The following is a 27,776-nucleotide window of genomic DNA, read 5'->3' on the forward strand; positions in this document are numbered from 1 at the left end:
TTCTATTGTACTGTATGTAGACCACCAAGGCTAGTGCTCCAGAGCAAAACAGCCTCCCTACTTAAAATCACCATTACCATTCTACTCTTCATTTGAAATTGGTGCAAGGGTGGGAAGGGGAAGATATCAGAATTTCAACAGCTAATTGCGAGGTTGAAAAAAAAGATACGTCTTACAATAGTTGAAATCTGCAGATATTCAATTTAATATAATCTATCAAATACATCAAAACATTAGGAACACTTGCTCTTTCAGTGATATAGACTGATCAGGTGAATGCTATGTTCCCTTATTGATGTCACCTGTTAAATCCACTTCAATCAGTGTAGATGAAGGGGAGGCGACAGGTTAAAGACGGATTTTTAAATGTTGAGATAATTGAGACATGGATTGTGTATGTGTGCCATTCAGAGGGTGAGGGGGCAAGACAAAAGATTGAAGTGCCTTTGAACGGAGTATGGTAGTAGGTGCCAGGCACAACAGTTTGAGTGTGTCAAGAACTGCAACTCTGCTAGGGTTTTCACTTTCCTGTGTGTATCAAGAATGGTCCACCCCCCAATGGACATTCCACCAACTTGACACAACTGTTGGAAGCATTGGAGTCAACATGGGCCGGCATCCCTGTGGAATGCTTTCGAAACCTTGTAGAGTCCATCCCCCGATGAATTGAGGCTGTTCTGAGGGCAAAGGGAGGTGCAACTCAATATTAGGAAGGTATTCCTAATGTTTTGTACACTCGGTGTATATGTGAGATTTTAAGGGTACTCCTTGGAAAGGGCGATTTTGAACAAGGCAACAGAAGGCAGTGTGGTTGCAAAGGGAATGCTGATAAAGGTCACCCCTGTATCACCCTTTACTGTATCATCTCACTTTGAAAAACATCTGGGAGATTATAGCTACAGCCAGTATTTAGATAACAGGTTCATAAAGTATTCCACTGAAAATAATCTTGTATATTGTCTTTGGCTATTTGAATGAATGAATTATATAAACTAGTTGGGGATTCAGTCACTAAAACCATCTGAAAAGTACCTACTCTCAAACCATGACAAAGTGACATTTCACAATCATACCAGTTGTTTCCAAATGTATTTCCTATATTTAGTTATTCGATGTTTGGTTTCAGAGGTCTATGGGGTAGCGTGTCCCTTAAATGGTTTGGAATCAAACACGAGTCAAATGAATACAATACAGAAATCATTCATTCGCAAGTGAGTTGATTTACTTTAAGGTGAAGGAGCAATACCTACAATTCATTTAAAAAAAAAAGGATTATACTCTGAAGAAAATGTGCAAATAAAGCATTGAATGATGCCTAAACATGCTCTCTGATGCAGGCATTTGGAAAAATATACAGTTAGAAATATATACACATCCAAAAGTAGCAGTATTACTTGTGTGGACATTAGCAAGTGTTGCTTGCATAGTTTAATGCATGCATAAGCAATTTCATGCAAAGATTGCTGTCATACATTTCATCACGGCGATCACTTTTCTGAATCTAAGTCAGTGCATTCTACGTGGGAAATATGCTTGGTAGCGCATAAGCCAAAAATGTGCACAGGCACAAGCTGTGATGACACAGAGAAAAACAGAAAAGGATAGGGCGGATCCAAACGCACCACATATGGTGATCTTATAAAGACGTCCCCATGTATTGACTTTAGCAATGTCTTTGATGGCCTTGAGTGTATCTTTTTTTCCACGTCGACCCTGTGTTCGTCTTAAGGAATGTTTCGAGATGTCTGGCAGTCTGAATGTGGTCCCCTGTCAGGCCTTGACCACCCGCAGTGACAGTGGTCACCAGTCGGGGGCAGAGGTGAGTGGAGTTGTTAGGGCACTCTGGGGGGGCTATTATGTCACACTATGATGTCACTACTATTCCAAAATCAGTACAACCAGAGGGAGAGTGAAGAACCACAGTCCCAACCTTCCAAAATCATTGATCGATGTCACTTTCCTTGTATATTTCTAATGGGTCCCTTTAATGCTATTGGCAGGTATACACACACCTCTAGTCCTGGATACTTATAATGTCCTACATAGGCTAGCAAAACGTTGTTGCACAATCACTAATGTTAAATTGGGATTATGTTATCATACTGGGAGTTTAAGTAAAATGAAAACCAAGAGTTGTTAAACTGGGATTATTCATTATGTAAATCTGGAATTGGAGTTGCTCAAACTGGAATTATCAGTACTGGACAACTAATACCAGTGAATTTGGGATTACAAATGTACCTGCATTGATAGCTCATAATATGAGATTTGACATACATTACCACTGACCTATACTGTATCAAATGAGCTATTAACTGGGATTATGATAGGTATTCGTGTTTGTTTCATGGCTCCGTATATTTAGATGCTCTGCCTGGTGTGGAATGTTTTGAACTATTTGAAAGTGGACCCAGAAGTTTTCAAAGTACAAAGAAGTCAGAGATGTAAAACACTGCTCGTTAACTACATCTGGTGACTGAGTAGTATTCCATGTGTGATCTATTGTGTGATTTACAGGGATTCTCATCCTGACACTGCTTAACAAACGCACTTGCTCGCTATACAAGTTCCTTTCGACGTCGGCCCAAGACGAACCTTCTCAAAGTACGCTAAAGAACCAGGTAAAAATGTCATTACATGTGCAGTTCATATAATAATCCATTTGATTAAAATCATTTTTCAAAAAAAGAATTAACAATGCAATCATACAAAGTGCTTTGTTTCAATCCATTACTATATAATAAAGTGGACAGGGACAGACTGTCATGTATGGCAGCTTGCAATCACCCAGGGCCAATGAAAAGCCAGAGGTGCTTTTCAAAAGTCGCTCCCAAAGAGGAGATGTAGTTCAATCTTTGAGACACCTTAGAGCTTCACGTCAGCGATTGTTTTGGTTCCCCAAAGATATTTCACTTGGACTTCTGGGTGGTTCGTGAAGAATTGATGGGGATCTTTCGGGATGGTGGCAACCTCTTTTCAGGAGGTTTTTTCCCATTGGCAGAGGCTTTCTCCACTCCACCCGTCTCTGCTCCGGAAGACTTGGACTTGGCGGAGGACAGTATAGAGTGCTTGGCTGGGTTGGACGTCTTGGAGGATTCCTTGTCTTTGGCCGAGGGTGTGTTCATCTGGGCCTCTGGGTTCCCCTGCTGGGCCCTCTTGGCTGCTCCAGTCCCCGCCCCTTCTCCAGTCTCCTCCCCAGCCCCCTCTTCTGAGTTGCCTTTAGCCTCGCCTGTCCCTGCTTTGGCCGTCGTGGTTGGCTTTCCCCCGTCCGTGGACCTGCGTGTCTCTTTCTGCCTCAGGGCACTCTTGAAGAAGTTAAGTCCCTTTTCCTCCGTCTTGCTGTTCCTACCAGGTCCCCTGGGTGGCGCTGCTGAGACCGCTGCCCCGCTCACACTGGACGATCGCAGGCTGGTCATGGAAGAGCTGCTGCTGGTGCTCCTCCCCCCAGCCCTGCTCTCCACCCCTCGCCCCGCCCTACCTTCGCCCCGGCCAGCGGCACACATTTCTCCTCCCCGGGACACACCACTGGCCCTGGAGGAGGGACCACCGTGGTTCACCCCCCTCTCTGACACTGAGGTGGTCCGCGACGTCTCCCGACTGGCGCTTCTCTCGGCTGCTCTAGTTCTCGCTGAAGCGGAGCTTCTCTCCACCGTCCCTCTGGGCGACGTCTTCCTCGGCGGGTGTGCCGAGGAACTCTGGGACCTGGGGGAGCCTCCCTTCCTTTGCTTTGCTGTTTCAGGGTGAAGTGTTTCTGGGGTCTGCAACGGCTCCTTTTTCGTGGGGGTGGCTGTTTTGGCTGAGGAGGTCTTGCTGTTTTTTTTGACTGCACCCTCGCTTTTTTCCTTGGGGTTGGACACTGTGGCCGCCACGCTCTTGGCTTGGGTTCGAGAAGGTGACGATGCGTGGGTCGCAGAGGAGGTGTGGGAGGGGGACGGGGAGGGGGTGGTCGGGTGCTTCTTGGGGCTCTTCTCGGTCTCAACAGTCTTTGCCGAGTTTCTCCTGGCCCCGGCATCCTCCTCTCCCCCTGCTCCTCGTTGTTTAGGCTCCTTAGCGATTGCTCCTTGACCCGGGCTGCCTGGCTCCATGACCGTGGCCCCGTTACTGTTACCCCCTGCCGGGCTGGAGCTCCTCAGCTCAGCCTGGGGAATGGCCTTGGAGTGCACCTGCTCCAAGAGCCTTTTAGCCCCTGCATTACCATCCAGGACCAGGGGTGTCTTACCTCCAGCCCTTACCTCGGGTTTCGCCGAGCCGCTAAAGCAGGAGGTGGAGACCTTGTCATCAACCGCCTCGCCTATCCTCTCAAGGGTGGGCGAGGAGGAGTGGGACTCCAGGGAGAAGCGCGAGGGAGAGTTGGAGCGCAGATGGAGCTTGGTGGAGAGGGACCAGGAGGGCTTTGAGCCGTTCTCGCTGAGGGCCAGAGGGCTGGCCATGTTGGAGCGTGAGGAGAAGGTCTGTCTCTGGATACTCCGCACCGCCGGGCGGGTAGAGAAGCCTTCTCAACAGAAGGGGACAGAGATGTACAACTAAATCGTTGGTGTGGAGTGGAATAGACTGAGTGCATGTTCATCACCTCTTTTATCAGTGGGTTTCAAGCTAGTAAAGTCTGATATTATATAAATATATTACAGAATGATACAGATTGTTCAGCTTTGCAAAAACAACTGAAAGTAGGCTAATGTATAAATAAGGCTTGCAGTGTCATTGTAACAATATATTTTGTATCAATTTTAGTTCCAAGTACTATCATTGTGCAAACATATTTGATATAGCAGAAATACAACATCTTGACAAATATGCATGAGAGGCTGTTTCTCACCATCGTCTTCACTGCGTTCCCCAGTGAACTCGGCCGACTCCGAGAGGGAGGCCAGCGAAGTGCGTCTGGAGGAGCCAGATGAGGCCTGGCTAGGAGGACGACTCCCTATCAACCTGCTGATCCAGTGTTCACACAGAGACGAGCTGGTCGAACCTGGGACGAGTAAACAAAGGACATATACTGTATGTATACAGTTGAAGTCGCAAGTTTACATACACCTTAGCCAAATACATTTAAAGTCAGTTTCACAATTCCTGACTTTTAATCCGAATAACAATTCCCTGTCTTAGGTCAGTTAGGATCACCACTTTATTTTAAGAATGTTAAATGTCAGAATAATAGTAGAGACAATGATTTATTTCAGCTTTTATTTCTTTCATCGCATTCCCAGTGGGTCAGAAATGTACATACCAAATACTAATTGAGTGTAGCATTGCCTTTAAATTGTTAAACTTGGGTCGAACGTTTCGGGTAGCCTTCCACAAGCTTCCCACAATAAGTTGGGTGAATTTTGGCCCATTCCTCCTGACAGAGGTGGTGTAACTGAGTCAGGTTTGTAGGCCTCCTTGCTCGCACATGATTTTTCAGTTCTGCCCACAAATTTTCTATAGGTTTGAGGTCAGGGATTTGTGCTAGCCACTCCAATAGCTTAACTTTGTTGTCCTTAAGCCATTTTGCCACAACTTTGGAAGTATGCTTGGGGTCATTATCCATTTGGAAGACCCATTTGCGACCAAGCTTTAACTTCCTGACTGATGTCTTGAGATGTTGCTTCAATATATCCACATAATTCTCCTGCCTCATGATGCCATCTATTTTGTGAAGTGTACCAGTCCCTCCTGAAGCAAAGCACTCCCACAACATGATGCTGCCACCCCCGTGCTTCACGGATGGGATGGTGTTCTTCGGGTTGCAAGCCTCCCCCTTTTTCCTCCGAACATAACAATGGTCATTATGGCCAAAGAGTTCTACTTTTGTTTAATCAGACCAGAGGACATTTCTCCAAAAAGTACGATCTTTGTCCCCATGTGCAGTTGCAAACCGTAGTCTGGCCTTTTTATGTCGGTTTTGGAGCAGTGGCTTCTTCCTTGCTGAGCGGCCTTTCAGGTTATGTCGATATAGGACTCGTTTTACTGTGGATATAGATACTTTTGTGCCGGTTTCCTCCAGCATCTTCACAAGGTCCTTTGCTGTTGTTCTGGGATTGATGTTCATCTCTAGGAGACAGAACGCGTCTCCTTCCTGAGTGGTATGACGGCTGCGTGGTCCCATGGTGTTTATACTTGTGTACTATTGTTCGTACATATGAACGTGGTACCTTCAGGCATTTGGAAATTGCTCCCAAGGATGAACCAGACTTGTGGAGGTCTACAATTATCTGAGGTCTTGGCTGATTTCTTTTGATATTCCCATGATGTCAGCAAAGAGGCACTGACTTTGAAGGTAGGCATTGAAATACATCCATAGGTACACCTCCAATTGACTCAAATAATGTCAATTAGCCTTTCAGAAGCTTCTAAAGCCATGACATAATTTTAAAGGCACAGTCAACTTAGTGTATGTAAACTTCTGACCCACTGGAATTGAGACACAGTGAATTATAAGTGAAATAATCTGTCTGTAAACAATTGTTGGAAAAATTACTTGCGTCATGCACAAAGTAGATGTTCTAACCGACTTGCCAAAACTATAGTGTGTCAACAAGAAATTTGTGGAGTGTTTGAAAAACAGGTTTTAATGACTCCAACCTAAGTGTATGTAAACTTCCCGACTTCAACTGTATATACAGTGCCTTGCGAAAGTATTCGGCCCCCTTGAACTTTGCGACCTTTTGCCACATTTCAGGCTTCAAACATAAAGATATAAAACTGTATTTTTTTGTGAAGAATCAACAACAAGTGGGACACAATCATGAAGTGGAACGACATTTATTGGATATTTCAAACTTTTTTAACAAATCGAAAACTGAAAAATTGGGCGTGCAAAATTATTCAGCCCCTTTACTTTCAGTGCAGCAAACTCTCTCAGAAGTTCAGTGAGGATCTCTGAATGATCCAATGTTGACCTAAATGACTAATGATGATAAATACAATCCACCTGTGTGTAATCAAGTCTCCGTATAAATGCAGCTGCACTGTGATAGTCTCAGAGGTCCGTTAAAAGCGCAGAGAGCATCATGAAGAACAAGGAACACACCAGGCAGGTCCGAGATACTGTTGTGAAGAAGTTTAAAGCCGGATTTGGATACAAAAAGATTTCCCAAGCTTTAAACATCCCAAGGAGCACTGTGCAAGCGATAATATTGAAATGGAAGGAGTATCAGACCACTGCAAATCTACCAAGACCTGGCCGTCCCTCTAAACTTTCAGCTCATACAAGGAGAAGACTGATCAGAGATGCAGCCAAGAGGCCCATGATCACTCTGGATGAACAGCAGAGATCTACAGCTGAGGTGGGAGACTCTGTCCATAGGACAACAATCAGTCGTATATTGCACAAATCTGGCCTTTATGGAAGAGTGGCAAGAAGAAAGCCATTTCTTAAAGATATCCATAAAAAGTGTTGTTTAAAGTTTGCCACAAGCCACCTGGGAGACACACCAAACATGTGGAAGAAGGTGCTCTGGTCAGATGAAACCAAAATTGAACTTTTTGGCAACAATGCAAAATGTTATGTTTGGCGTAAAAGCAACACAGCTCATGACCCTGAACACACCATCCCTACTGTCAAACATGGTGGTGGCAGCATCATGGTTTGGGCCTGCTTTTCTTCAGCAGGGACAGGAAGATGGTTAAAATTGATGGGAAGATGGATGGAGCCAAATACAAGACCATTCTGGAAGAAAACCTGATGGAGTCTGCAAAAGACCTGAGACTGGGACGGAGATTTGTCTTCCAACAAGACAATGATCCAAAACATAAAGCAAAATCTACAATGGAATGGTTCAAAAATAAACATATCCAGGTGTTAGAATGGCCAAGTCAAAGTCCAGACCTAAATCCAATCGAGAATCTGTGGAAAGAACTGAAAACTGCTGTTCACAAATGCTCTCCATCCAACCTCACTGAGCTCGAGCTGTTTTGCAAGGAGGAATGGGAAATAATTTCAGTCTCTCGATGTGCAAAACTGATAGAGACATACCCCAAGCGACTTACAGCTGTAATCACAGCTAAAGGTGGCGCTACAAAGTATTAACTTAAGGGGGCTGAATAATTTCGCACGCCCAATTTTTCAGTTTTTGATTTGTTAAAAAAGTTTGAAATATCCAATAAATGTCGTTCCACTTCATGATTGTGTCCCACTTGTTGTTGATTCTTCACAAAAAAATACAGTTTTATATCTTTATGTTTGAAGCCTGAAATGTGGCAAAAGGTCGCAAAGTTCAAGGGGGCCGAATACTTTCGCAAGGCACTGTATACATCATAAATGTATATATTAGACATACAGTATAAAAACATTTATATGTGCACATATGTATATGATTTTAAATCACGTGTCTCAGTCGGGGAGGACATGACATCTACAGGGAGATTGGATGTGAGGCATAAACCAAATGAGACCCAGGTTTTCTACTTCATGGCTCCAGACTACGGCCGTTTAGTCGCATTTAGCGTCCCTTTGACTTGGCTGCAGGAGTTACATTTTTTTCAGTAGTTTAATACACTTCTTAATAATAAAGCACTATCAATGAACATGATGATTACTCATTTTTCTATTGCGTGACGCCATTCATAGTTTTTGATGCGACCAAATCAAGGGTGGTTGCCAACAAGTGAAAAAGTTAGTGGCACCAGTGCCAACAAGTGAAAAAGTTAGTGGCACCAGTGCCACCAGGGGAAAAAGTTAGTGGCACCAGTGCCACCAGGGGAAGAAAGTTAGTGGCACCAGTGACACCAGGGGAAGAAAGTTAGTGGCACCAGTGCCACCAGGGGAAGAAAGTTAGTGGCACCAGTGACACCAGGGGAAGAAAGTTAGTGGCACCAGTGCCACCAGGGGAAGAAAGTTAGTGGCACCAGTGCCACCAGGGGAAGAAAGTTAGTGGCACCAGTGACACCAGGGGAAGAAAGTTAGTGGCACCAGTGCCACCAGGGGAAGAAAGTTAGTGGCACCAGTGCCACCAGGGGAAGAAAGTTAGTGGCACCAGTGACACCAGGGGAAGAAAGTTAGTGGCACCAGTGACACCAGGGGAAGAAAGTTAGTGGCACCAGTGACACCAGGGGAAGAAAGTTAGTGGCACCAGTGACACCAGGGGAAGAAAGTTAGTGGCACCAGTGACACCAGGGGAAACAGTTAGTACAGGGCTCCAGACTATCTATGACATTGTTGCATCTTGTTGTTTGAAAAACATTGCATGCCATAGAATTATGGAATGGTGCCCCCACACATTAACTCTGTACCGGTACCCCCTGTATATAGCCTCGCTATTGTTATTTTACTGTTGCTCTTTAATTATTTGTTACTTTTATTTCTTTTTTATTCTGTGATTCTTTGGTAATTTATTATGAAACTGCATTGTTGGTTATGGCTTGTAAGTAAGCATTTCACTGTAAGGTCTACACTGGTTGTATTCGTGACAAATACAATTTTATTTTATTTGAATCATGAATTAAATCGTTTTTTAAATAACAAATGCATATATTCTTACCTGCAACAGAGCTGTTAGCAGACCATGATGGGATGGTGGCCCGTCTTTGATAAAACAGTATGTAGGCGTTCTGCTTGCAGACGTCATCGTCAGATATGGCTTGGACATCACTGTCATCAAAGCAGTACCACATGCCATCGATGGAGTTTTTACAGTGAGCTGCAAAAGAGGACATAATAAGGATGGGATAAAGAGTCAATTATCATGTTACCTGGATAATTCAGTGGATTTGAATGATTTGAGTTTCTAAAAAAAGAGCAGGGATATCGATGCCAATCACATTTCGATAGACGTACAGTGCCAGTCAAAAGTTTGGACACATCTACTCATTAAAGGGCTTTTCTTTATTTTTTTTAACTATTTTCTACATTGTAGATTAAAAACGATAAAATAACACATATGGAATCATGTAGTAATCAAAAAAGTGTTAAACAAATGAAGATACACAGCTTTGCACACTCTTGGCATTCTCTCAACCAGCTTCATGAGGTAGTCACCTGGAATGCATTTCAATTAACAGGTGTGCCTTGTTAAAAGTTAATTTGAGGATTTTTTTCCCCTTCTTAATGATTTTTAGCCAATCAGATGTGTTGTGACAAGGTAGCTGTGGTATACAGAAGATAGCCCTATTTGGTAAAAGACCAAGTCCATATTTTGGCAAGAACAGCTCAAATAAGCAAAGAGAAACAACAGTCCATCATGTCTTTAAGACCTAAAGATTAGTCAATGCGTAAAATTTCAAGAACTTTGAAAGTCTCTTCAAGTGCAGTCGCAAAAACCATCATGCACTATGATGAAACTGGCTCCCATGAGGACCACCACAGGAAAGGAAGACCCAGAGTTATCTCTGCTGCAGAGGATAAATTCATTAGAGTTAACTGGACCTCAGATTGCAGCCCAAATAAATGCTTCACAGAGTTCAAGTAACAGACACATCTCAACATCAACTGTTCAGAAGAGACTGCGTGAATCAGGCATTCGTGGTTGAATTCTTGCAAAGAAAACCACTTCTAAAGGACACCAATAATAAGAAGAGACTTGCTTGGGCCAAGAAACACGAGCATTGGACATTAGACCGGTGGAAACCTGTCCTTTGGTCTGATGAGTCCAAATTTGAGATTTTTGATTCCAACCGCAGTGTCTTTGTGAGACGCAGAGTAGGTGAACCGGTGATCTCCGCATATGTGGTTCCCACCATGAATCATGGAGGAGGAGGTGTGATGGTATGGAGGTGCTTTGCTGGTGACACTGTGATTTATTTAGAATTCAAGGCACACTTAACCAGCATGGCTGCTGCGATATGCCATCCCATCTGGTTTGTGCTAAGTGGGACTATCTTCTTTGGCTATTTGACCAAGAAGGAGAGTGATCAACCCAATTGAGATGGTTTGGGATGAGTTGGACAGCAGAATGAAGGAAAAGCATCCAACAAGTGCTCAGCATATGTCGGAACTCCTTCAAGACTTTTGTAAAATCATTCCAGGTGAAGCTGGTTGAGAGAATGCCAAGTGTGTGCAAAGCTGTCATCAATGCAAAAGGTGGCTACTTTGACTAATCTAAAATCTAAAATGTATATTGATTTGTTTAACACTTTTTTGGTTACCACATGATTCCATATGTGTTATTTCATAGTTTTGATGTCTTCAATATTATTCTACAATGTAGAAACATAGAAAAACCCTTGAATGAGTAGGTGTGTCCAAACTTTTGACTGGTACTATACATGGAATAAGTGGCTTTCTCAAGGGCAGAACAGCATTGTAACCCCATTTGGGATTTGAGTCAGCAACCCTGTCAATTTATAGCCCTACTGCTGCAGGAACATATTAGAGTGTGTGTCCATACGTGTGTTGTTTGCTAACCTGTGTAATGACCTCCCGCCATTGTCCCGTGGTGGTTACACACAGCGTACAGGTCATACAGGTAGTCCTCTGGGTCACGGCCCATCCCGTAAGGTCGTCTCCATGGTGACCAGTGCGAGGGCAGGCTCCAGCTGCTCTGGCTCCGCTTGACCATATGGGGCGCCATGTCCATCCCGATCAGAGGAAACTTCACCATGTTCTGCATCTTCATCCTCCGGTCTCCGTCCTAAGAAGACACCATACACACACACGCACAACAGCAACAAATTTTATGATGTTGGTTGAGGGTGGAATGCTTACTATGCTAATGCGGATTGGTTGAGCTTACAATGCCGACTGAGCTTGTAAGAATTAACATAATATTAGTGTTGACATACACTAGTAATACGATCTATACACGTGTACTTTGAATTAAATACTATTTTGAGTTTATTCCTGGGGTAATATAAGGCTAACTGAGCTTATCCACTTTGATTATGTAGTTGTATGAATGATGTTGACGTATAGTGTGGTGGTCTGTAGTGTACTGTACCTGTCTGAAGCGTTTGAGGTGCAGTATGAGGATGTCAGGCAGGGTCCAGAGGCTCAACTTGATGCTGCCTTGCTGTAGCTGCTTGCAGTGTGGGCAGCGCCAGGCATCATCTGGAGCAAGCTGAAACACACAGAGCGGAGCTCTCAAACACACACACACACACACACATACACACACACATACACACGTACCTGTTCCTCTTTGGTGTAGAGCTGAAAGCACTGGGCGAGGGAGCACGTCTGAGGCTGCAGATGTCCGTCTTTCTGTTGACGTACACTCTCAGCATCTGGGATGTACTCGTCTTCGGTGCGTTTGAACAGACTGCAGTCAGACACAACCAAATGCACAGTTCACACAGAGGTCGCACAACAAGCTTCAAAGGAAACCATGAAAGGTCTATCAAATTGTGTTGACAAACAGAAACTAGGGAAACGTCTGACACCTCAGTCACAACTATTGCTTTGAATTCACATTCGCATTCTCTTCAAAGAGCAAAACTATTTTTCTCACCATATGAGTGACTGCCAGTCAATGCTAAATGTGTGCACTGGGTCATGATGAAAGAGGTGAGTGTCTTTCCCTCTCAGCATAGTGTTTTTTTTGTCTCATTACACTTACTAGTCTTTTGTCTCTTTGTCCCATTCCACCACAATCTTGACATGTGGGGGGCCTCCTGGCCCACAAGATTTGTACGCTCTGCAGACAAACATTGGATAAATAGGAAACCAATGCAACGTTATCTTTGAGCCCTATGACAGCTCAATGTGGAAAACAGGGTACGCTACATGTGGAACAACAACCCAGACGGTTTAGCACGTGTGAAAAACCACGGAAGGGTTAAACAAAAGGCTAAACCCACTGAAAGGTTGAACCCTTGCTAAACTTAACTCTTGCTACCTGTCCTCTATCAGTGAGAGACGAGCGCCCTCTGGTGGCGCTGGGTGACATTACCTCTCCACAGAGGGGTGGCACAGTGGTTGCTCCTCTTGAGGTAAGAGATACGTGATTCCAACCACCCCCACTACACGCAAACTGAAGGGCCCAACCTGAGGGACAGCAATACGTTTAGTTACACCGTGTAAGTGTGTGCCTGTGTTGAATGAGTCTCTGTGTGTGGACAACCTGCACCTACCTGGACAAAGACCCCAGGACGCAAAAGGTGACGCATCTTCTCCAGGATCTCCTTCTGCAGAACGTCCCAGGTGACATTCCGCTCCAGATACAGCACAAACGGATGGCCAAACCTGGAATCGTCATAGACAAGGGTGAAGAACACGATTTTCCCACATCCACCAAAACTATATCAAATGAGTTTGTCTCCACTGTATGAACATGTTCCTTGAGTTCCTTGTTTTCCTGGTGCTACTTTGCTTCGCCACATTAAACTGGAATGTTTCATGTTGAAATCTTGAGGAGTTGCTTTGTGTACCTGCGTCCCTGCTGTCCAGCGCAGGCTCTGTTACACACCAGCAGAATGATCTTGTCAGCCACGCTGGTCTTATTTGGGCTCGGAGGGGGAGTCACTGACTCTTCCATTTTTGTCGACACCTGTAGCCTATTGTTGTCTGTCCCATACTTCAAGTTGTTCTGATTCAGATTAGCATGGGGACTTCCTGCAACACATTGCCGTATATACTGTAAATGTATACACAGCACGATATGAACAAACTTTTGAGTTCTAAATCGAAACTACCCAAGCTGCGGTTGCGGTCACATTATCCTAAGGGGTTAATGAAACAAAGATCAAGAGCCTGCTACAGGTCAGTGAGATGCAAATTTGTTGAATAAGGCTGTTAACCTGCGCAATATGTTGGATTCTGGCATAGGAACACATATCTGTATACCCAATTCTTATTGGGATATCAATTTTTTGGGTCCAAAAGATACTGTACACACATATGCAGTGAGGGTGAACATAGGTAATCACATCCAGATTTAACATGATTTCCTATTAAATCCAATTGCTAAATCCATTTGTAATCTAATCTAGACTCTTACCTCCCTAATCCAGCCCAGAGCTAAACTGATTTACGGGGAATCATAATATGAAGTCAAACCTCGCTGAGACCGGATCTGCTCTGGTCTAAACAACTCCGGTGTTTCAAAGGCAAATATGGAGTCGCTCTCTTGAATGATCTCAAGGTCGTCATCATCGTCACAGAAGGAGCGGTGAAAGCCATCGGAGTACATTTCAGTAAGGACAATCTGCCAACACACATGGATCATTAACAGAGATGGGGTTCATCTCATTCAATTAAGTTATATTAAGATTTGAGCCTCCAGTAACATTTTGTCCTCCATCGAGGAAGGTCCCACAAAGGTTTAAACCTTTACACTTGTGGGAACTGGCCTATATGGATAGGGCTAAATTGAAATGTTTCTTACGGAAGAAATATGAAAAGCATGTGCATCACCATGGTAGCAATTGAAAGGGAACATGTAGGTGATCATGGGACAATTATTAGACCAAAGGTGAGGACACAACAGTTCACCTGACACAAGACGGAATCCAAACATTACACTGTTGATTTTATGTGCATTTTACATTTACTGTACTTTTTGCCGCATTTGCTCATAATGAAATCTGAAAATATTCTGGATATATTCAGTAACATGCTAAACATTTTGGGTAGGTGGAACATAAGAAAGAAAAACTAAAAGGGTTTGAGTGAGAGGACTAACTGGTGTCTCCAGTTACTACATCGAACAAAAATATAAAACGCAACATGCAACAATTTTGAAGATTTTACTGAGTTCCAGTTCATATAAGGAAATCAGTCAATTTAAATAAATTCATTAGGCCCTAATCTGTGGATTTCACATGACTGGGAATACAGATGTGCATGCATCTGTTGGTCACAGATACCTTAAAAAAAGGTAGGGGTGTGGACCACCATTTGCCTCATGCAGTGAGACATCTCCTTCGCATAGTTGATCAGGCTGTTGACTGTGGCTTGTGGAATGTTGTCCCACTCCTCTTCAATGGCTGTATGAAGTTGCTGGATATTGGCAGGAACTGGATCATGTTGATGTACACGTCGATCCAGAGCATTCCAAACATGCTCAACGGGTGAAATGTCTGGAGAGTATGCAGGCCATAAAAGAACTGGGACATTTTCAGCTTCCAGGAATTGTGCACAGATCCTTGCGACATGGGGCCATGCATTATCATGCGGAAACATGAGGTGATGGCGGTGGATGAATGGTAGGACAACGAGCCTCAGGACCTCGTCACTGTATCTCAGTGCATTCAATGCAATTATGTTCGTTGTCCGTAGCTTATGCCTACCCATACCATAACCCCACTGCCATCATGGGGCACTTTGTTCACAACGTTGACATCAGCAAATCGCTCACCCACACAATGCCATAAACGCTGTCTACCATCTGCTCACTAACAGGGATGTAAACTAACTTGTGCACAAAATCTGAGAAAAAATTATATTTTTGTGCATATGGAACATTTCTGGAATCTTTTATTTCAGCTAAAGAAACATGGGACCAACACTTTACATGTTGCGGTTATATTTTTGTTCAGGACATAAGGTGCTGTTTTGAGCTATGCTAGCTGTGCCGTTGAGGAACTAGAGCAAGCCCACTTGTAGCTGTTAAGGTTGGAACACAACCCTGCAATTACACAATTAACGATCCATTATAAATCGCTATCTGGGTCAGGTGGGCATCATTTGAAAGCTTGTTCTATTGTGAACATGACTAGCTAAGTTTTGGTGAGCCTAGAAAGGCGTCGAGTGCATTCAGGTGCGTGTGCCGCGGCAAATTTTCTTCACAATAGACAAACAGACTCATTCTGTTCCGAACAACCCAGGGTATGACGCCATTTCATCTTGTAACTGTACATCAAACATCGTGACCATAAACGCTGACACTGTATATTGTGTATTTTATTCCTCTTGTGTTCATATTTTTTTTAAATTACTCTGCATTGTTGGGAAGGGCTCGTAAGCAAGCATTTCACGGTTATGTCTACACCCGTTGTATTCGGAGCATGTGACCAAATAAAATTGGATTTGATCCGATTCTGACATGACTCTTATGATTTGAAAATGCGAAGTGCACATTTAGACTCACAGGTATTTGGCTTGCTTGTATGACATCAAAGCGGTATTTATTATCATCCTCAAGGTCTCATCTTTCAAAAAACACAATCCTTTTCATTTACAGCATTTCCCTCACTTTGCCCAGACAACAAAACATTTACAAAAGTTGCCCAATTAGCAGGAGGGATGGGGGAAACTTTTTGACGTGAGAGGTGCTCAAGTTCAGAACGTCTGTCAGTCAAAACCCATGCGGCATTGTGAATCGCAGAGCCAGAGCTCTGACGTCATGCATAGCATGTTACTGCGTTTATCAGTGCCCAAATCTGCCATTTTTCAACTCGTATATACGGGTACGAGTGTAAAGGGCTACAAAATCTCAAAGGGGAATCAATTTCATACTGAAAAGCCAACATAGCTAGGCATGAGGTGTGTGGTTTATTCATATGAAAATCATATAAGATTCATAAGATTGATTAACACACCTTAATTATTACACAGTAACTCGGGATTTATACAGAGTAGTAGACCATATTAAATAGGATGAGCAAACAATATCACATGATCTGAGCCTCCCATCATGACTCTAGGGGACACATCAAACACAAACAGTGGATTGTTGAAGGCTGAGACAATAGATTTCTCTGTAATGAAGATGCTCACAAGGGCCTTGAGTCCCTATCATTGGCTGAACCTAAAAAACAAACACCTACTTTGATAATGAATGAGCATGACTACCACTTAAGTACCTACTCAGTGCCTCGAGTTTTGAATTTAATAGTGTTGACATTTTATGTTTCAGTTTGAATAGTGCTGAAGATGGCTTTTTAGTAGGGTGGGCAATTTCAATCATTGCTGACAGTTTCACTTGTCTCTTATCCGTTCATCTGTATACATGTTTACACTTTGACGCTCGATTTCAAAGGCACCAAAGACTCGGTACCTGTTCTGAGGGTATTTTGGTCTCCTGGGCCACTGCGCTTCTCAGTCTGGACACAGTGCTGGAGAGAGGCACAGCCACACCCACTCTCATACAGTGGGAACACTTTCCCTGGTACACCACCGTCACATACAGGGGCCTGGGAGGGACACACAGGACAATTGAGTTATCTTACCCACGCGTCAAGGAACACCATCATCTCATCATGCTTCTACACTGTTTGTGGTTTGTCTCTGGCATCCTTCCGTGTATCACTGCCAAGTTAGGCACTCAGTTGTAAGTGGAGATCAAATACAGCAGAACAAGACCCGGGTCTTTGTGTAATTTGTAGTGGGGTATACTGTTTGTGTGTCAGATATTGCCTTATTAGGATATTCGATATCGCCTTACCGAGTGTGCGGTACCGGGATGGGCAGTGAGATGCAGAGGAAAGGGTCAAAGGTGTTGCTCTGTTTCTGGCAGTGAGGGCAAGTCAGGGAGGACCTATTTGTGTGGAGACAAAAAAAAGAAGAAGAACCTATTCACTTCAAACCGCTGTAACGTTTGACGGTGCACACCGCCTGTGTCAACGTGAAAGCTACAATCACAGCGAGCCAAACGTTAGTCGTCAAATTAGCATTCGAAAACTGGCTAGCTCCCTTGTGTTAGGATCTGCCCTATCAACAGTACGTGTCGAACCTATCGTAACTATATTCTGAGTGCAGTGGGGTGTCAATCAGGGGATTACTTTGAGGAGTGACTCACCTGTATTGAGCCTGAAATAGCTCTTGTACGAAAGAGCCGGCTGCTGGTAATGAGGATCCTTCGGGGACATTTTCTTCCTCCAACGGAGGCTGCAGATACAGCGAGCAGACAGACGACAGTCAGGAGAGACGACATATAGTAACACAGCAGTTAGTCAGGAGAGACGACATATAGTAACACAGCAGTTAGTCAGGAGAGACGACATATAGTAACACAGCAGTTAGTCAGGAGAGACGACATATAGTAACACAGCAGTTAGTCAGGAGAGACGACATATAGTAACACAGCAGTTAGTCAGGAGAGACGACATATAGTAACACAGCAGTTAGTCAGGAGAGACGACATATAGTAACACAGCAGTTAGTCAGGAGAGACGACATATAGTAACACAGCAGTTAGTCAGGAGACGACATATAGTAACACAGCAGTTAGTCAGGAGAGACGACATATAGTAACACAGCAGTTAGTCAGGAGATAGATACTTAACAGCCCACATTAACGCCCGAATAGAGTAACACGAGATAAAAAATAAAACAAATAAAACAAAGTAAACACAATCAGGTAATTAACAGTTAAGGGAGATACAACAATGGAAATGCAGTAAAGGGGATACAGCCTAGACGATGCAGTTGGAGGAGAAACAATGCTGTCTGTTCAGTACAGAAAGGTACCAATCCAGCTTCAGAACCAGTACAGTTGGCAGCGATGCTACCAGACATGGCTATAGGCTATATCTAATATCATTCAACGGTCTGAGTTATAATCCCCAACTTGCAACTGATGTAACGGACGTACGCATGCCCAAGTAAAGTTGGTTACCTTCCTGGGGGGTCTGCTGCTGGGCAGGACGATGTTGTTGAGGTCCTCATGAACTCTGTCCAAGAGCCACAGGAGGAACTCCTGAGCATCGTGCTGGGCGTTGCCCCGGAACTGCAGGGCACTCTTCGACACAACGTTCTGGGAAGAAAAAAAAACACAAGTTCAAAGATGAATGGTAAAAGTAAGGTCACAAGTTAATGTGAGGCATTAAACAGATCATTTATGTTTGTGTTTTGATTGGTCCGTCTTCAAATTGAGACATGGCTGTGGAGCAGGAGTCGAAGCAAACCGAAGTGTTGGTTGGAAAAGGCATTAACAGGGTAGCCTAGTGGTTAGAGTGTTGTGCTAGTAGCTGCAAATTCAAATCCCCGAGCTGACAAGGTACAAATCTGTTGTTCTGCCCCTGAACAAGGCAGTTAACCCACTGTTCCTAGGCTGTCATTGAAAAATAAGAAGTTGTTCTTAACTGACTTGCCTAGTTATTTTTTTTTAAATGTAACAACATGCTCCTTTCTCTATGTTGGACAGTACAGTTTCTATTGTAACATCGCGACGAGAAACCCTGAAGAAATAACACTTTAATAACCCGGTGAGTGACAGACTTAGTTAATTGAGGACACCTCCGTGCGTGGCGACAGAGCCATCCCTCCAGGCCAGGTGTAGTCACCTCTGGTCACTGGCTATCAAATGTCACACGAGGGCAACGATGCAAGCAGAACGCCGAGCTCTGTTCCTCCCAGTAAACCCCACAGGGAAACCCTCCGTTTGAAACCATTAGCACTGCAGCCCCAGCACTTTATGCAAAGCATGATGCCATGAAAGACCAAGCACTCAACCCAAAGCCTCGGTGTGCATACTAAAAGAGAACTGTAGAGTAGGTGTAGGATGTTTACTGTATGTATACTGTAGCATTGTGTGCCACAGTAAAATATCTAACCAGAAAAACGGCAAGGTAAAATGGAGGTTGAGTGCTGTTGAGTCCTGGAAAGGCATCTGCATAATCTGCCTATAGTACTTGCTGTATAATGCAGCCAGGTAATCTACTGATGATATGTAATTAAACAATTACATTTGTATAATGGCCTAATTAGTCAATGACAGTGGAGATAGACAATTTATCGCTCGATCGGGCAGTCGATGTACAGGAAAACGGATAGGGCTATCCCCTTGTGTATCTATCGTTCATGTCTCGTTAATGAGTTGTAAGTGCTCTCAAGTTTTGTTCTCAATGTGGCCTCAGACAGCAGCTATTCTGTCTGCTCAGCCTCATATTCAATTCAACATGGTCGTGATTTGAAAAGGCTCTATACCTTCTACTGTCAATGGTGGAAACTCAAGTTAGCTCCAGTAAAATACGGCTATTTGGTTACCTAGAAACTTGATGACGCAAACTGGGAAAATCATGAAGAAATTAGGTGTAAGAGGAGCTCGGTATACTGTACTTTTTAGCTCTTTACTCAACAACCCAGCTCAGAGATATTGTGACAATGCCGGCCATCGCCTTGTCCACTTAATGGCTTAAAAAAGTACACGGATTATAAAACTGTGTAAAATACTAAATTTATTGTGCAAAATAAGCAAAACGAAACAGCTTGGCAGTTCAAAGGTGCTAAAACCAACCTTTCAGACATTCTGAACACAACTGTTTTATACTGCGGCTTACGCAAATGACCTAACCAGGTAGACCTATGAAGTGACCTGCCGTGAAAAACTGAGCCGATACCATTTAAAACAAATTTACCAAAATATTTAACTAATGAAGGTTGGGACTGATAGTAAGTGCTGAGTTATGGAGATCAAATGTAGCTGAATCAATCAATACAAAACATAAAAACACACTTTCTCTCCATAAATAACGGGCATATTTTAAAAGAGTCCAATGTATCTAGTGAAGGAGCCTCTGAAAAAATAAAATCTGATGAGAAAAGATCTGATCTGAATGGCTGCATTTGTAGACGCAGCCATTCAGATCAGATCTCTTCACATCAGATCTTTTTCAGAGCTGATCTGATGAGTCAAAAGACAAATTAGTGGAAAATATATCAGAATTGGGCTGCCTGTGTAAACACAGCCAACTTCATAAATATGACCGTGGCTCTACACTCCAGAGTGAATAATCTATATAGAATAAGACAGTTTGTTCTCTGGCTGACAACCAAGGGAGAAAAATGGACCGAAATAGAAACATTGTCAGGAATAAGCAGTGTGTTGCTGGATGGACCTGTTCAATTCAATTCCCCTCCAATATTTACTTTGAACCGGTAAAGCAGGACATGTAGTTATAAGACCCGAAATAGACGGAAAGAAAATCCCTGGTGCAAAGAAATGGAGGTTCACAGAGAAATCTTTAGTGAGTGACTTTGAAAGGAATTCTGGTGCTGATGATGGGAGGGTAACCTGAGCTTCCTAAGGGGAAACAACATTAAGACAGCTGACCAGGCTAATCTGCTGGGACACAAGCTGGTAGATTCAGATGCTGCTACACATTTCAATGTCCATCGAAAACTCTACAGGAACACAACATCTCTGCTCTTCAGAAAGTCTGGAATCTGTGGAACCCTGACTTGATTTCACCGGGTGTGTTGCCTTGGCGTGCTCCTTTGTTTCCGAATTTGCTGTTCTCACGGACCCTGGTTCCTCTCTAGGTTTCTTCCTAGACTCCTGCCTTTCTAGGGAGTTTTTCCTAGCTACTGTGCTTCTGCATCTGCATTGCTTGCTGTTTGGAATTGTAGGCTGGGTATCTGTAAAGCACTTTGTGACAACAGCTGATGTGAAAAGGGCTTTATAAAAGAAATGTGATTGATTTGAGTGGCAAAAGCGTTTTTGCCATTCTCAACTAAACCCCGTAAATCTGTCTGATTAGGGAGATCCGACGGATAGGTGAGATTCACTGCTCCCGAGTCCATCCATTCATAATATCTGCCACTGCTAGTCTACTTGGAGGTTGTTGCTAATTGATTTGATTAATCAAGAGAATGGTACAGTAGGCTCTAATTGAAATTGACACGTTAATACACGAGCGATCAATAGTTAAATGTAAGCCTATATCAAAATAATGAATCTGTTCGCAGATATCTATGTAACAAGTCAATTCGTGAAAAGCCAATCATACAAAAAAAGTGTACGTTTTGGTTACTGGTGATATAATATAAAACGTGTTGTGTGTCAATTTGAATTATAGCCTACCATTCATCACCAGGAAACATAGAGTACACTTTTTGTTATGATTGGCTCATCCTTCATGGACTTATATAGATATCTGCGAACATATTCATACTTTTGATATAGGTTTACATGTAAGGGTGGCAGGTAGCCTAATGTTTAGAGTGTTGGACTAGTAACCGAAAGGTTTCAAGATCGAATCCCCGAGCTGACGAGGTAAAAATCTGTCATTCTGCCCCTGAACAAGGCAGTTAACCCACTGTTCCTAGACCAGTTAACCCACTGTTCCTAGACCAGTTAAACCACTGTTCCTACACCAGTTAACCCACTGTTCCTAGACCAGTTAACCCACTGTTCCTAGACCAGTTAACCCACTGTTCCTACACCAGTTAACCCACTGTTCCTAGACCAGTTAACCCACTGTTCCTAGACCAGTTAACCCACTGTTCCTAGACCAGTTAACCCACTGTTCCTAGACCAGTTAACCCACTGTTCCTAGACCAGTTAACCCACTGTTCCTAGACCAGTTAACCCACTGTTCCTAGGCTGTCGTTGAAAATAAGAATTTCTTCGTAACTGACTTGCCTAGTTAAATAAATAAAGCACGTAACTATTGATCATTCATGTATTAACAATTCATGTTTTGGGTGGTTCTTCCTCTTTCATCCGTCTTGTTTGTTAGACCCTGTGGCTCTGACGGACGTGTACAGTGCCTTCAGAAGGTATCCATACCCCTTGACTTATTCCACATTTTCTTCTGTTACAGCCTGAATTCATATATATTTCCCCCCCCTCACACATCTACACACAATACCCCATAATGACAAAGTTTTAGCAAATGTGTTGAAAATGAAATACAGAAATACCTCATTTACATAATTATTCACACCTCTTTGCTTTGAGTAAATACTTTGTAGAAGCACCTTTGAGTCGTCTTGGGTATGCCTGTATCAGCTTTGCACATCTGGATTTGGGGATTTTCTCCCATTCTTCCTTGCAGATTTTCCCAAGCTCTATTACAAGTATTTCCACAGATTTTCAATGGGATTTGAGCCTGCGTTTTGACTGGGCCATTCAAAGGCTTTCACGTTCTTGTTCTGAAGCCATTCCAGCATTGCTTTGGCTGTATGCTTGGGGTCATTGTCCTGTTGAAATGTAAATCTTCTCCTCGGTCTGAGGTCACTTGCACTCCAAAGCAGGTTCTCATCAAGGATTTTCCTGTATTTGGCTCCATTCATTGTTCCTTCTATCCTTACCAGTCTCCCAATCCCTGCAGCTGCAAAGCAGCCCCATAGCACGAGGCTATCACCACCACGTGTCATGGTAGGTAGGGATGGTGTTAGATGGGTGATGAGCTGTGCCTGGTTTTCTCCAGACATAGCACTTTGCATTTGAGCCAAAGAGTTCCATTCTTGTCTCATCAGACCAGAGAATATTTTGCCTTATGATCTCAGAGTCGTTCACCTGTAATTTTGACAACTCCAGGAGTGCACCTTTTTCTCAGGAAGTGGCTTCCGTCTGGACACTCTCCCATAAAGCCCAGATTGGTGAAGTTCTGTAGAGACTGTCGTCCTTCTAGCAGGTTCTCCCATCTCATCCAAGGAACTCTGCAGTTCTGTCAGAGTGGTCATTGGGTTCTTGGTCAACTCTCTGACCAAGGTCCTTCTTGCCCTGTTGCTCAGTTTGGTCAGACGGCCAGGTCTAGGCAGAGTCTGGGTAGTTCCATATTTTTCCATTTACCAATTGTGCACTTGAAAACATTCAACACTCTAGAAATTGTTTCATACCCTACCCCAGATATATGCCTCATCACAATTCTATCTTGTGGATCTATGGACAGTTCCTTGGACTTCATGGTATAGTTTCTGCTCTGACATGCACTGTCAACTGTGTGACCTTACAGTGCATTCGGGAAAGTGTTCCCTTGACTTTTTCCACATTTGGTTACATTACAGCCTTATTCTAAAATGGATTAAATAAAAAACATGCCCTCATCAATCTACACACAACACCCCATAATGACTAAGCGAAAACATGTTTTTAGAAATGTTTGCAAATGTATTAAAAATAAAAAGCAGATACCTTATTTCCATAACTATTCACACCCTTTGCTATGACACTCAAAATTGAAATTCCTGTTTCCATTGGTCATCCTGGAGATTGGAGTCCACCTGTGGTAAATTCAATTGATTGGACATGATTTGTAAAGGCACACACCTGCTTATATAAGGTTCCACAGTTGACAGTGCATGTCTGAGAAAAACCAAGCCATGAGGTCGAAAGAATTGTCCGTAGAGCTCCGAGACAGGATTGTGTCGAGGCACAGATCTGGGGAAGGGTACCAAAAACGTTCTGCACATTGAAGGTCCCCAGGAACACAGTGGCCTCTATCATTCTTAAATGGAAGGACTTTGGAACCACCATGACTCTTTCTAGAGCTGGCCGCCCGGCCAAACTGATGGTCACTCTGACAGAGATCCAGAGTTCCCCTGTGGAGGTGGGAGAAACTTCCAGAAGAACAACCATCTCTGCAGCCCTCCACCAATCTGGCCTTTATGGTAGTGGCCAGACGGAATCCACTCATGAGTAAAAGGCACATGTATGCAGGAGTTTGTCAAATGGCACCTAAAGGACTCTTAGACCATAAGAAACAAGATTTTCTGGTCTGATGAAATCAAGTTTTAACTCTTTGGCCTGAATGCCAAGCGTCACATCTGGAGGAAACCTGGCACCATCCCTATAGTGAAGCATGGTGGTGGCAGAGTCATGCTGTGGGGATGTTTTACAGCGGCAGGGACTGGGAGACTAGTCAGGATTGAAGGAAAGATTAACCGAGCAAAGTACAGAGAGATCCTTGATGAAAACCTGCTCCAGAGCGCTCAGGACCTCAGACTGGGAAGAAGGTTCACTTTCCAACAGAACAACGACCCTAAGCACACAGCCAAAACAATGCAGGAGTGGCTTTGGGATAGGTCTCTGAATGTACTTGAGTGTCCCAGCCAGAGCCGGAACTTGGAACCCAATCAAACATCTCTAGATAGACCTGAAAGCCCCCCATCCAACCTGGTAGAGCTTGAGAGGATCTACAGAGAAGGATGGGAGAAACTCCCCAAATACAGGTGTGCCAAGCTTGTAGTGTCATACCCAAGAAGATTTGAGGCTGTAATCGCTGCCAAAGGTGCTTCAACAAAGTACTGAGTAAAGGGTCTGAATACTTATGTAAATGTGATATTTCAGTATATACAGTACCAGTCAAAAGTTTGGACACACCTACTCATTCAGGGGTTTTTCTTTATTTTTACTATTTTCTGCATTGTAGAATAATAGTGAAGACATCAAAACGATGAAATAACACATATGGAATCATGTAGTAACCAAAAGTGTTAAACAAATCAAAATATATTTTAGATTTTTCAAAGTAGCAACCCTTTGCCTTGATGACAGCTTTGCACACTCTTGACATTCTCTTTGCAACGCAAAGGGGTGTAAATACTTATGTAAATGTCATATTTCTGTATCTCATTTTCAATAAATGTTGTTTTTTTTAAATCAAAAAACATATTTTGACTGTCATTATAGGGTACTGTGTGTCGACGGGTGAGACATTAGGCTGTAACACAACAAAATGTGGAATAAGTCAAGAGGTACGAATACTTTCTGAGTGTGCTCTCAACATTCAGATATCCATCAGAAGTAAATCGTGTGTATATCTCCTGAACTGCAAAGCACCCGAGGCCTATGCACTAATACAGGATTGGCCAACCATTCTACTAGTCTGGTTGACACCAGCTCTGGATGTATTCCTCACTGGCTGGTCACGTGGGTCACAGGCTGCCATTCTGCTGGACTGAGTGTGCAGCTTTTCTTATCCAGCTCTTCTCAAACACACCTAGCCTACCTGCTCTAACACACGCATACTTATCACCTGCGCATTATATGTTTCTGCTGATGACAGTCACTTTGAATGAATCAATAGTAGGCCTATAGTAGTTTGGCTTGACACGTTCAATCCCCACAGACAACCAGTAGATTGGGTTTACTGTATTTATGAAACTGGCGCGAGTTTCTGCAACGAAGTAACACCATGACAGAACGAACCAATGAAACAATCCGTTGCATTTGTGCGGTTACATTGTAACGGTTGGCAGGTGCATGTTAGTCACGTACTGCATTGCAACAACCCATGCCAACTATTCGAATGGCTTTCAAGTGTGCGCCCGTCGCAGTTTATAATCCATAGGATTAATCCCATTTCCATCAAACAATAGACAGCGATCAAAAACAATTCAGTTGCCAGGGCGTGCATCCACATACCTTGAATTCGCGGCTGTGTTGTGGGGTGTACTCAAACGTCCACAGAGCGCGGACGAGACCAGAAAGTTGCTCGGTGACTTCACCTGACTCCTGCTGGTGTCCCTTTCTTTGGATACAGACACCGTTGGTTGACTTCGGTTTATTCGATTCAGTCGATTTGTCATTAGTACCGTGACTGTTGTCCTCTCCACGGTATTGTTCCAATGCTAGATATTCAGCAAATAGCTCCGTGTTGCTCAGACATTGCAAGATAGCGTTCATGAAACAGGTGTTGCCATGGTTCTTGAGTCCGGCAACTCCGGGGACCTTGTCCCCAAACAGGAACCCGCCACAGTCACTGTCGTCGGAGGGGACAGAGCCACCAGTGGTGGCCGGGATGGAACTTGCATCGTCCTTGTCTTCATCTTGATGCTCCTCGTTGCCGAAATGGGACAAAGTCGACAGAGTCCTGAGAACTCTGTTCATAAAGCTCCCAACGGAGCGCACTGAGCCCCTTCGGAAGAGCTTCTTGCTGAATGATTTTTTCTCTTTAGTGGCAGCTTTCGACATGGTCACAGTCGGGCTGGGGTTTCTCAATATTTAAATCTTACTAGAGAGAGCACCTCTGGAGAATAATTGGATCAGTCTGTCATTCCCAATGACAAAAGCTAACCACAGTGATAATAATTATTGATGTTATTTATGTTCCTCACTGATGATGACAGTAGTAGGCTATAAAACACTATTTTGGAGGAAAGGTGGCGCATTTGAGGGTCTTATCACCAGCAGCCTATAGCCTGAACAAAAGACCCATGACATGTCTCTTATCTCAATTAAAACACTGCGTCGGGTTGCATAAATATTCTCCATGGGGAGATGCTATCATGCCACTCTAAATTAGGTAGCCTAGAGGGTCTCCATGCACGAGCAAATGTTAATATTCTCGTAGTCTATCAATTTAGGGTCATGCCATGCAGGTGTAACATTTAGGATGCCCAAAATGATCCGCGTTCATTAGAAAATCAGCGACTCACAATACTCGAACATCAACAGCAATAAATCAACCCATATATTGGGACCACAGTGTACCGAGCGGGGCTCATGTTTTATTAAATAAACCGCAGCTCCACCTATATAATCCTATTCTAGAATCTTTAAGAACATAAATATTCCACGATATTGCCCAAAACGATTGTATTGCTGATGTTTATAGACTCGTGGATGTCTTCACTAAATCGCCCATACCGTGGAAGCGCTTGCAGAAGCGCTCTTAAACTGAAAAGCCCCTAGAAAGAAGCCCGGAGGGAAGCATAGTCCACCGCTCCCTCCATTCGGTATAATACTATCCATCGTATAAGCGCCGTAAAATGAACATCGTTCGATACCTCCGTCGCCAAGTTTAAAGCAGTATCTCATCCTGTGATGGCTTATTTCCCTGTTAATTCTGATTCATCGCAAGGCCGCTTCTCCTGTCTTCATCATCTGGAGTCACCGATACTGCAGGCAGGCAGGGCGGTGACGGCTGACGTCACGGCCAAACACTGATCCATGTTGGAGGAGAGCAGGTAGCGGCATGTGATGCTGACTGGGGTCTGTCTCATTCTACTTTCCTGTTGTAGGCCAGAATGCTCCACTAGAAATCAGACAGTGACACATACACAGCTAGGCTTAAAATATATATAAAAATAACACTTTTTTTTTTTTTTTACATCTTGGGAAAGATACTCCGATAATTTGGTGCCCAGAAAATTCAGATCCTCACTACAGTTAGTCTATCCTGCAACTGTTTTACGGCAGGCCAGGGGTAGGCAACTAGATTCAGGACGATTTTTGTCGGACGGATGGTCAGGGCGGAAACATAATTCTAATAATTTGTACACTGCAAATTGACCACAACTAATCTCCAAA

General features: G+C 43.5%; 1 protein-coding gene across 1 annotated transcript; it reads right to left on the bottom strand.

The window, feature by feature from the left end:
• Window positions 1–677: 677 nt before the first annotated feature.
• Window positions 678–27,508, bottom strand: LOC112223735 (ubiquitin carboxyl-terminal hydrolase 31-like). The gene is made up of 16 exons (XM_024386900.2): window positions 25,890–27,508; window positions 18,414–18,551; window positions 17,595–17,683; window positions 17,241–17,333; window positions 16,854–16,989; window positions 13,913–14,060; window positions 13,285–13,468; window positions 12,988–13,099; window positions 12,807–12,901; window positions 12,474–12,551; window positions 12,047–12,176; window positions 11,856–11,975; window positions 11,324–11,549; window positions 9,462–9,620; window positions 4,817–4,969; window positions 678–4,492 (listed from the first exon to the last, which is right to left on the bottom strand). Exons 1-16 carry the CDS (start codon window positions 26,436–26,438, stop codon window positions 2,910–2,912), a joined length of 3,993 nt encoding a protein of 1,330 aa, XP_024242668.1. The 5' UTR covers window positions 26,439–27,508; the 3' UTR covers window positions 678–2,909.
• Window positions 27,509–27,776: the final 268 nt, after the last annotated feature.

The sequence above is a fragment of the Oncorhynchus tshawytscha genome, linkage group LG24, assembly GCF_018296145.1.
Source record: "Oncorhynchus tshawytscha isolate Ot180627B linkage group LG24, Otsh_v2.0, whole genome shotgun sequence".
Lineage (NCBI taxonomy): Eukaryota > Metazoa > Chordata > Actinopteri > Salmoniformes > Salmonidae > Oncorhynchus > Oncorhynchus tshawytscha.